This window comes from Carcharodon carcharias, chromosome 22, assembly GCF_017639515.1.
Source record: "Carcharodon carcharias isolate sCarCar2 chromosome 22, sCarCar2.pri, whole genome shotgun sequence".
NCBI classification, from domain to species: Eukaryota; Metazoa; Chordata; class Chondrichthyes; order Lamniformes; family Lamnidae; genus Carcharodon; species Carcharodon carcharias.
Genome location: NC_054488.1, coordinates 18,322,445 through 18,334,531, shown reverse-complemented (window position 1 = coordinate 18,334,531; position 12,087 = coordinate 18,322,445). Strand labels below are relative to the sequence as shown.

Here is a 12,087-nt window from a genome sequence, read left to right as displayed (position 1 = left end):
GGGAAACGATTAGGAAATAAAAGGATTGGTCATATTTGGTAGCAAATTGTAACACTAAAAAGTTAGTTTAACAAATAAAAATAGGACAGTTAAGCAATCTGAAAGAGAAAAAGACTAAATAAGCATAAGTAAAATGTTTAAGGTTTAAATTCAAATTGCAATGTAGTTTAGTTACAGTAAAGCTATTAATATTGGAATATTTTATTACTGTAATATTAAATCTGTGCTGGACTGGAGACAACTAGCTATTTAACCCCGCTAATCCCACTGCCCTCGCCCCACACCCTTATATTAAACTGCTCTTTATAGGAAGGTAGCAGGGTCCTCTTTAAATATGCAGATCAGGAACCAATGAAGTCATTGGGGCCCAATCTATAAATTTTGGTTATAGGTCTGAATGGGCTCCCTGTCATGCTAAAACTGCTGGGAGGAAGACTGTGGGCCAGAAGTGGTCCAGGCATATAAATTTACAAGTTTCATTTGAGGCTTCCTTGTGACCCAGATGGAGCAAAAATGCTTCTCCAGGTCTCACAAGGAAGTTTTGTGCCTCCCTTGTCATGGGCTCCTGCCTTGCGCACGCTGTCCCCACACACACCGTTTCCTATCGTCCAAATTCCCTGCTCTTGTCTGCAGGCCAGACAATAAAACTGGCCAGATTTGAACATGGTTTGGAAAGTAGTTACTGGAAATGAGACCCACCTTCAGGTTCCTGGAATCCTAGAGTTTTCTGCCCAGTTCAGAAATTTCTCACTGCACTTGTGGTGCTTCACCCACCTTTCATCTCTCTTCCCGCACCTCCCTCCCCTCACCCACCTTAAAAATGAGCACTCTGTAATTCCTGTTGCTGACTTGCAGCTTTTCATTCTTGTCTAGTAAAAGGAAGTAGATTTTGTTTACTTGAAACAGCTTCCAAAATAAATGAATACCAATAAGCATGATAACTTAGTGGATGAACAAAACAACTTTGTTGTGTAGCAAGTGTCATCTTTGGATGTACATTAAACTAAAGCTTTGCAATTATATTGAGGTTAACTTTTTTCTGAAAGGTTCAACTTATGTTTTGATTGTCTCCATCTTGTTTTTTGACAAGAAGCTGTATGTTAGGTTCTAAACATAAGAATATTTTTCTGATTAAAAGCCACAGCTAAAAATCTGCATTCTGATATTTTTGGAATCTAATAATTAACTGGGCTGAATGATAAATGTTGTAATTATATATTAATGTATCACCCACTGCTGGACAAGGAGATAATCTGCTGCCAAAGTTCTCAAAGTGAAAGGCAACTGGGGCCCTGCATTACAACACTGCTGCCATCGTCACAACAAACATCACAAGGAAGAATAAACAAGCCAGCCTTTCATCCCTCTCATAGCTGCTACTAATATCAAAGTCATCCAAAAAGTGCAGCATCTTTTAAGTTATGGTTCAAAAAGCAGCTTAAATGTTACTTCTTGCATTACAGCTGATGATAAAAGCTTCCAGTGACATCAGACATAAAATCAGTATGCGTTTTTGAACAATGTTGGAAATTTACAAGTGTCCCAAATATCAACGTGCCTTAAGTCTCTTATTTGCATTAAAGATTAATATGAATGGCAGTTTAAAACTAAGATATCATTTTAAAACTAAAAACAGAGATCAACCATAAAATCTCGGTCCCCTGGCATATGAAAACCTGGGATACAGCTGTAGAACTTCATAGAGTTGCCAATGGGCTCTCGGAAGCTATCACTTACTCCTTTAAAATCCACAGTACATTTATTATTTACAGACAAGTTAGTGATGCACTCCCACAGCCAAGGAGCTCCCGAAAGTTGAAGCTCAATCATGACAGATGGTCATTTGGCCATTGTACTATAGGGCAGCCTGTACAATGGTAACCGTACCATAGTCTTCATCAGTACACTCTGGAGTGTAGAGGGGGAAATGAAAAATCAAAAAAATCTTAGGAACATTGTTATCTGTGGCTTACTACTTCAATGGTCATACTTGCTGCTTACTCACATAAACCAAATTTGTTCCAATAAATCCAAATGGTCATAATTTACTGCTTCACTGAGTAATTTAAGAAAAGGTTCCTCAATATTGTTCTTGAAACTTCAAGAGCTTTTTCTAACTGTATTCAAAATGTCTTACTGCAGTGCTCCTGCTTCTGATAGTCATTCAGTGAATTTTGCTGTAAATGCAGGACGTTGATGAAGGCTGGTTTGGGCTCGGTAATAACGCCCACAAAATTAAATACTTATCAGCACTCACTCACATAAATAATGGGCCAATTGGAAAATGCACAGAAGGGTAGTCATTGTCATCATAGCCCTAATGCTGCAAGGAATCAATAATTTCAGGAGAGTACAGTACAAAATGGAGGAACAAAAAACAAATACCATTTTTCTAGCATTTTTTGAAAAAAATCAAATAATTCTTGCAATAGATAACACAGGAGGCTACCTTCACTTGTCTCTCAGTAATTAATCAGCCATTACAAAGAAAAGAGTTTGTCTTATTTTTAAATTGTTTCAAATTATTAGGATTTAAATAGGTAAAAACAAAAAACTGCGGATGCTGGAAATCCAAAACAAAAACAGAATTACCTGGGAAAACTCAGCAGGTCTGGCAGCATCGGTGGAGAAGAAAAGAGTTGACGCTTCGAGTCCTCATGACCCTTCAACAGAAGTTCTGTTGAAGGGTCATGAGGACTCGAAACGTCAACTCTTTTCTTCTCCACCGATGCTGCCAGACCTGCTGAGTTTTCCCAGGTAATTCTGTTTTTGTTTAGGATTTAAATAGGGTTTGATTAATATGATGGGCCAGAGGCAGTTTTTGCATGAAATAGGCCACAAATTAGCTGATAAAGAATTCCTGTTGATTGTGGTCTAGCATTTGGTTATGTACGAAAAGCAGTAAGTTCCTAAAGAGTGTTATAGCTGTCATTCTATTGCTTAACAAGGTGTGAAAACTTTAAATTTTAGTTATCTCACTGCTTCAAAAGATGTTATGAATTTAAAAAGGAAGCTGCTTTGATATTCACCGTGGTATTTGTCTGCATCGAATATGTGGGCTTACCTAAACTGTGACACCACCAAACTAAACTTGACAGATCTGTTCAGGCCTTCAGCCTCTGGCCTTAGCAAATTTAGCAATGAGGAAAAAAATCTATAATATAAACAGCTGTTCTCTTACCTGGCCCATTTCATCAAGTTTTACCATCCATCCTTTCTTAAAATTCAGGAGATCCGGCTAAAAGAAAATAGACGAAAATTAGAAAACACAATCCCTTAATTAATTCCATAAAGTGGATAATTTACCTGATCACCAACTTTCCCATATTTGATCGCCTGAGCAAGGTGAATAATTTCAGTTAAAACTGTCAAGTATGGCTCAGTTAATAGCATTCTTGCTTTGGAGTCAAAGTTCAGTGTTCAAAAAGCACGCCCAGATTTCAATGCATAACTTACATTGATCTTTGGATACAGTACCATTATAATGCATTGTTGAAGTTGCTGCTTTGGTATTTGAGACTTTTTGTCTACCTGGTGATGTGAATGTCAAAGTTTCCAAGGGAAGCAAAGAAGAACTGGGAGCTCTGTGTCCTGTACAATATTCCTCCCTCAACCACCATTCATCTCAGTTATTGTTTGAGAACTTGCTGTGTATAAACTGGCTCCCAAATTTGCCTATATAACAATAACTGCACTTAAAAAGCAATTAATTGGTTGTGGAGTACTTCATTACATCATTGACATTTGATGAGAGATTATAAATGTAATATTTTCTATCTTTCACGGCCTCTCAAAGGTAACCTTGCAAAACTTCAGGGCAATTAATTTAACATAATATGCTTTGTTCAACACTAACTAATTAAAGCTAATTAAATTTCACAGATAGAATTTATATAATCACAGACCAAGCGCTACTGCATCTCAATAGTATTATATTAATTCATATTTATCCTTTTAACTTTATTCATGAACAAATATTTATCCAGGTTATTTTTAAAGTAATTGAGTAACATTAGCTGCTGTTGATGTTACACATCCCACCCTTCAGGCAAAACAGTCTAATTAAACCAGTCTTCTTGAAATCTATTAATTTTGAATTCATATTCAAATCATAGTCCAAGTTAAATAATCTGCTTCCCTGTACATTATCTATCCTTTCGTATGTTTAAATTATCTAGGTCATATCTCATCTCAGTATTCCTTTCAGCAGTGAAAACCAGTTTCGTTCTATGCACCTTTTGATAAGTGTTAAATTCATGAAACTTTCTGCTTAAACTTCCGCTAATGCATTGATTTCTAAAGTGGAATGCCCAGAGTTCAAAAAGTGGTTTTAACAATTAACAAAACAAACTTTTATTTCTTAATGTCAAACTACAGGTACAACCTTTCAAATGTATAAGGTCAAATAAATGTCTTGAATAACTTGGGCCCATTTTACCAATCATCTAGCATTTATTGTTCTGGATACACTGGAAAGTTCCTTAATAATTCATTTATAGTTTCACACAAACACAAGAGGACTCATTATTACAAAAAAGTTCAGTTTCTGACTGAATTTGAAAGTACTGGCCTGATCAACAATGAAACACTGCAAATTGCATTTATATAGTGTCTTTAACATAGTAAAACTTAAGGCCATAGGTTGGTGAGTTTCAATACAAGCACGGGGCAAAATGCCAGTTCATTGTAGAGAACTACAACTTTTTCATTTATATTTAGTTTTGTTTACATATACAGACATGCACACGTAGAACATGCATTCAAAAGGACAGAATTTACTCGCCCACTGGATGTAAAATTTCAGCCATGCAGACTGGGACCAGGGCAATGAAAGAAAAAGGGGAGAAAAGATAAGAACATAAATAGGAGCAGGAGTAGATCATTCAATCCCTTGAGCCTGCTCCACCATTCAATGCAGTCAAAGTGTCATAGAGGTCGACAGCATAGAAAAAGGACTTTCAGCCCATTGAGTCTGTGCCAGTCAAACAAGTACATAACTATTCTAATCCCATTTTCCAGCACTAGGCCCATAGCCTTGTATGCCATGGCATCGCAAGTGCCCATCCATATACTACTTAAGTGTTTTGAGAGTATCTGCCTCTACCACCCTTTCAGGCAGTGAGTTCCAGATTCCCACCATCCTCTGGGTGAAAAAATTCTTCTCACATCCCCTCTAAACCTCCTGCCCCTTACCTTAAATCTATGCCCCATGGTTATTGATCCATCTACCAAGGGGAAAAGTTCATTCCTGTCTACCCTTTCTATGCCTGTCATAAGTTTATATACCTCAATTATGTCACCCCTCAATCCCCCAGCTCCAGGGAAAATAACCCCAATCCAGCCAGTCTCTCCTCATAACTAAAACTCTCCAGCCCAGGCAACATCCTGGTAAATCTCCTCTGCACTCTCTCCAGTGCAATCACATCCTTCGTATAATGCAGATTCCAGGCAATACTCTAGCTGTGGCCTAACCAGCGTTTTATACAGTTCCAGCATAATCTCCCTGCTCTTATATTCTGCGCCTCGGCAAATAAAGGCAAGTATCCCATATGCCTTCTTAACCACCTTATCTACCTATCCCGCTACCTTAAGGGACCAGTGGACATGAACACCAAGTTCCCTCTGATCCTAGGTGCTTCCCAGGGTCCTGCCATTCATCGTGTTATTCCCATGCCTTGTTTGTCCTGCCCAGTGCATTACTTCACACTTATCCAGAATAAATTCCATTTGCCACTGATCAGCCCATCTATATCCTCCTGTAATCTACAGCTATCCTCCTCACTATTTACCACCCCACCAATTTTCGTGTCATCCGCGAACTTACTGATCAATCCTCCTACATTCAAATCTAAATCGTTTTTATATGCCACAAACAGCAAGGGGCCCAACACCAATCCCTGTGGAACCCCCTGGACACAGGCATCCAGTCACAAAAACACCCGACCATCACCCTCTGCCACTCAACCAATTCTGGATCCAATTTGCCAAATTGCCTTGGATCCCATGGGCTCTTACCTTCGTTATCAGTCTCCCATGCAGCACCTTATCAAAAGCCTGCTGAAGTCCAAGTAGACTATGTCAAATGCATTGCCCTCATCTACACACCTGGTCACCTCTTCAAAAAATTCAATCAAATTGGTCAGACATGACCTCCCCTTAACAAAACCATGCTGACTGTCCTTGATTAATCCCTGCCTCCCCAAGTGTAAATTAATTCTGTCCTTCAGAATTGCTTCCAATAGTTTCCCCATCACGGAGATTAGATTGACTGGCCTGTAGTTCCCTGGTTTATCCCTTCCTCCTTTCTTGAATAACGGTACATTGGCTGTCCTCCAGTCTTCTGGCACCTCTCCTGTGGCCAGAGGGGTATTGAAAATTATTGCCAGCGCCCCTGCTATCTCCTCCCTTGCTTCACTCAACAGCCTGGGATACATTTCATGCAGGCCTGGAGATTTATCTACTTTGAAGCCTGCCAGGCCACTTAGAACCTCCTCCCTTTCTATGCTAATTTCTTAAATTATATCACAGTCTTTCTGCCCGATTTCCATACCCACATCGTCCCTTTCACTTGTGAACACCGACACAAAGTATTAATTTAGAACCCTATGTCTTCCCACTCCACAAACAAATTACCACTACGGTCCTTAATGAGCCCTACTCTTCTAGTTATCCTCTTACTCTTAATGTACTTGTAAAATAACTTTGGATTTTCCTTTATTTTACCTGCCAATGCTTTTTCATGCCCCCTTTTTGCTCTTCTAATTTCCTTTTTAAGTTCCCCTTACACATTAAATCGTCCTCTTGGGCTTCTGCTGTTTTGCGCCCTCGGTATCTGCCATAAGCCTCCCTTTTTCTCTTGATCCAATTCTGTATATCCCTCAACATCCAGAGTTCCCTGGATTTGTTGGTCCCATCCTTTATCTTTACTGGAATATGTTGGCCCTGTACTCTCCCTATTTCCTTCTTCAATGAGTCCCATGGCTCTGACACAGATTTACCTAAAAGTAGCTGCTCCCAGTCCACTCTGGCCAAATCATATCTGATCTTATTAAAATCAGCCTTCCCCCAATTTAGAACTCTGATTTCTGGCCCATCTTTGTTCTTTTCCATAATAACCTTGAATCTATCGGAGTTATGATCACTATCTGCAAAATGCTCCTCCACTGATACCTCTACCACTTGCCCGGCTTCATTCCCTAAAATTAAGTCCAGGACCACCCCCCTTTCTGCAGAACCTTCTACATACTGGCTTAAAAAGCTCTCCTGGATGCATTTTAAGAATTCCATTCCCTCTAAACCTATCACACTATGACTAACCCGGTTAATGTTGGGGAAGTTGAAATCCCTATTACTACCCTATTATTTTTACACTTCTCTGAAATTTGCCTACATTTCTGCTCTTCTATTTCTCAGACTGTGTGGAGGCCTATAGTACACTCCCAGCAATGTGATTGCTCCTTTTTTGGTTTTAAGTTTTACCCATATGGCTTCATTTGAGGAGCCTTCTAAGATGTCATCCCTCCTTACTGCTGTGATTTATTCCTTGATTAATATTGCAATACCCTCTTCTCTTTTACCTCCACCCCTGTCTCGCCTGAAGACCCTATATCCTGGAATATTGACCTGCCAATCCTGTCCCTCTCTCAACCATGTCTTTGTGACAGCAATGACATCATACTTCCATGTGTTAATTTGTGCCCTCAACTTATCTGCCTTGTCAGACTCCTTGCATTAAAATAAATACCATCCAACCTTGCCAAGCTCCCTTGTGCCTTAACTGGCCTATAATTTATATGTCTTCCAGATTCACTTGCTCTCTCTTCTAATTTTGGCTGTGCATCTCCCCCTGAACCTCTTCTCAGGATCCCAAGTTAGTTAGTTGCCAAGTTAGTTTAAATCCTCCCCAACAGCACTAGCAAACCTCCCCACAAGGATGTTGGTCCCATTCCGGTTCAGGTGCAACCCGTCCACCTTGTACAGGTCCCACTGCTCGCAGGAACAGTCCCAATGTCCCAGAAATCTAAAGCCCTCCCACCTGCACCATCTCTCCAGCCACGCATTCATCTGGACTAAACTCCTAATTCTACACTCGCTAGTGCGTGGAAGTAAACCAGAGATTGCTACCTTTGGAGGTCCTGTTTTTTAAATCCGTTTCCTAGCTCCCTAAATTCTACTCGCAAGACTTCATCCCTCTTTCTGCCTCTGTTGTTGGTCTCAATATGTACCACGATCGTTTGCCCTCCCCTTTTAGAGTGCCCTGCAGCCAGTGACATCCTTAACCCTGGCACCAGGGAGGCAACACATCATCCTGGAGTCTCATCTACGGCCGCAGAAACGCCTGTCTGTTCCTCTTACAATCGAGTCTCCCACCACGATTGCTCTGCCCCTCTTTTTCCTCCCCCTCGTGCAGCTGAGCCACTCACAGTGCCATGAGTGTGGCTGCACACCCAAAGGAACCGTCACTCTCAGTTTTCCAACAAAGTGAAACGGTTCTCAAACGAGATGCACCCTGGGGATTTCCTGACTACCTGCCTGACACTTTTCTTCTGACTGATGGTCACCCATCCCCTCTCTGTCTGCACTTCCGTAAGCTGTGGGGTGACCACATCCAAAAACGTGCTATTCAGGAAACTCTCAGCCTCGCGGATGCACCTCAGTGCTTCCAGATGCTGCTCAAGCTACGAAACTCAGAGCTCAAGTAGCTGCAGCTGGTGGCACTTCCTGCACATGTGGTTGGTCAGAGCACAAGGAGCATCTAGGACTTCCCACGTGTTGCAAGCGGTACATGAGACGGGACTGAGCTGCCCTGTCATGTCTCTAGTTGAAAAATAACCCCTTACTTTAAGTGAAATACAGTAAAAACGTTAAATTATTTATGTACTTTAAATAAAAACTAAAAACCTTACCTTTCCTTAGCTTAATCTATTTTAAACTGCAGAAAAAAAACCAGAGAAAAACACCATCCTTACTCGATCTGGCCAACATGTGACTCCAGGCCCGCAGCAATGTGGTTGACTTTTAACTGCCCTCTTAAATGGTGCAGCAAGCTATTCAATTTAAGGGGAAATAGGGATGGGCAACAAATGCTGGCCTCACCTGCGACTCCAACATCACATGAAACAATAAAAAAGATGCACTCTACCAACCACTTGGCCAGTTATTACCTCATTCCTTGCCCTGTTTGCATTTAAAAGGTTAGAAATTGAACTGTGGAAATGTGTTTTCAATCATCATCAGGTGTTTGCTATTCAAGGCATTTGGGGTTTCTTTTCACAATAAATTTGGCCAACATGTTTTGAAAATGAAGGGATGCTACCTAACCAATAGCATATATTATTGTAATATTATATGAACTTGGTAGAATATTTAAAACCCATTGCAGTGGTCATTCAAAACATTTTTTTTCAAGTTTACCAAGTTTCTCTCCTCCTCCTGTAGGTGCAAACCTTCTTGCGGAAGCAAGGATTCACAGACCCTGGCTATCGTCCAGCACCTTATTCAAAAGGCTGTTGCTTATATGCATTAGAATAGTCAAACATATGGGATCATAGCCAATCTAGATTTTGTCCTCAGAGATACACATGCACACTTTCCTGAAAGAGGTCAGTAGATAGCATGGGACTTTGAATGATTTTTTCCACTCTTCAATCCAGGGACACTGCAACCAATTATATTGAATGCCTACAATTATTCAAGCTAACGTTAGTTAACTCTATGCAGTACATGATTGGTATCAGAGTGCTTTGCGGTCTGCATTTCTCAACTGCTAACTGGATAAACTCTAAGGTATTGAGGAAGTTTTAGTCAGATTTCTGGTTATTATTTATGGAATAAATGTGACTATTTATAACAATTACAAACAACAGCAATGTTATGAAGACAACAGCTTTACCGTCATTATGGATTCAGTGGTTCTTCTGTCAAGGGATTTTGCGCGCCGAAGAGGAGGTACAGCAGAAGAATGAAAACGCTGCTCTCTGATAGATTCCTTTTTCATTCCCTAAAGGGAAAAATTACAAGTTACAATGTAGCAATCTAGATACCCATTCATGATTTAAAAAATGAAAGAGTTCTTAAAAAATTTCATTACAGCCCATTCTTGATCAGCCCAGTTCAGTCCAGCTGAATGTATTAAAACCTGGGTTGCATAGTATAGGAAGAATCATCTTCACTCTTTAGAAGAATTTTAGGCTCCATTTTCAATTCAGATTTATTGTCTTCTGCGGGGAAAAGGGGAGCAGCAAGTCCATAAAGTTATCCAGAAAGATGATCCCTTATATATAAAAAAAAAAATCATATCCCTGCACTATAGTTTTGGACCAGTAATCTCTCTTCTTTGATGCCACAAGCCCCATTGTGGACTGCATGCTTACTTTTTTTTGAGGGGAGGGGTAGCAGGGGACACACTTGTGTGAGAACATGGCAATGTAACTCAGCCTTCATCCACATAGGAAATAATAATAATCAGAAGTAACCCCAGTGGACAGTAAAGAGCAAACTCAACCTATAAAACACTTGGACCTTGCAAAAATGATACTTGTGACCTTCTGAAAATTTAAATTGTTGCTGCCTGCTGCATAACCATCTGGAACATTGTTTAATGGCAGCTGAACTGTTTGAAGGTCACATTAATGAGCACTTTTGGCCTGCTAACTTATACAAAACAAATGCTTCCTTTAGCTTAATTTAGTTACCATGCACTTGACAATCATGAAGAGGGGAAATGCTAAGAATCATTAAAGTTTTAGCCATAAACAGCTCACTGTATACTTGTGTCTAAGATTAACCTTTTGTGATCTGCAGGTCCCATTGTGGTCAAGCAGATAAACAAGTAAGCTACCAAATTAAAGTTCAATGGTTTGTAATAATCCCTTAAAACAACACTTGGCATGTAAACTGGGTAATTTTACTGCTCAATAAGGTCAAAGGTCATCTCATGTGGCAGTATATATTGAGGCGATACCTGACAAATAATTATAATTAACTCCAGGAACAGCTGGCAGACTTGCAGAAAATCAGTTTCTTTGGTAAACTTGCCTAGTTAAGTGATATAAAATTAATCATTGAAGAGTGTACACATGCTTTACAAAAATAATTACTAATTGCAAGATATTGTGACTTGATAGGTTTACATCATTATGTCATTCCCTCTAAACTTCCTAGCAGACCACAAAGGAATTTTGAACACAAGTGTGCACGCTGTAGAGAAATAAACTAGCAACAAAACCTGCTTCAGGATAACCTGAAAAAGGTCATGCGATGGATATTTCTTTTCCCTTTCAAACTGTGAAGTTCTTAAGTTTCAGAAATTGACTGTTTCCACTAAATCAGCTTCTCCAAAAAAAAAAACAAAGTTGGATCAGAAGAAGGTGCATGAATAGAAAGGTTTTTTTTAAAAGGAGGTCCGGCTGCACAGAGATGAGCACTTTAAATATTCTTCCCTCACCATATAATGCAAGAAATCATATATTTTTCTCTATTATTGCAATAAAATTTTCCAAGGCAAATGAAAAGCTACCTTGACCCATTGTGGGTTGCAGAGCTGATCATTCAGCTCATGTCATGGTGCATCTCAAGAGTCACTTCTAACTGGACTGTTTTTTAAATCTGGAATGAGAACCTGAAGATTTCAAATTCAGGCACAGCTAAAATTGTACCAATACCCGATAGATACTGAATTTTGTAGGATCTGACACAACCCTGAAAAAATTAGCTAAAATAAATCAGCACTTGATCGCTCAATTCGTAAATGCACTGTGCAGTTGAATGCAAAGCCGTAGATTGCAGGAATGTCCCAGGTCCAATCAAGCTCCATGTCAACGAGACAAATCTATACACAGAATCAGAATCACAGAATTGTTACGGAGCAGTAGGACCCATCCGGCCCATCGTATCTGCACCAGCTCTCCGAATGAGCGATTCCCTTTACACCATTCTCCCGCCCTCTCCGTCATTCGCCCACCCTCTCCCCATAACTCTGCACATTCTTTCTTTTCAGATAACAGTCCAATTCCCTTTTGGCTGCTTCATTTGAATTTGCCTCCACCACAGTCTCGGGTAGTGCAACCACTCACCCAATCACTCGCT

The 12,087-nt window shown here is 40.0% G+C and overlaps 1 protein-coding gene across 4 annotated transcripts in view; it reads right to left on the bottom strand.

Annotated features, from left to right (window-relative positions):
• The window catches only part of LOC121293611 (myosin phosphatase Rho interacting protein), a 415,475-nt gene that overhangs the window by 107,856 nt on the left and 295,532 nt on the right, over positions 1–12,087 (bottom strand). For all 4 annotated transcript variants that reach the window (XM_041216721.1, XM_041216719.1, XM_041216723.1 and 1 more), the window contains exons 9-10: positions 9,893–10,000; positions 3,182–3,238 (exon numbers count right to left, since the gene is read on the bottom strand). In XM_041216721.1, coding sequence (XP_041072655.1) covers positions 3,182–3,238; positions 9,893–10,000 — 165 coding nt within the window. The remainder of the gene's footprint in view (positions 1–3,181; positions 3,239–9,892; positions 10,001–12,087) is intronic.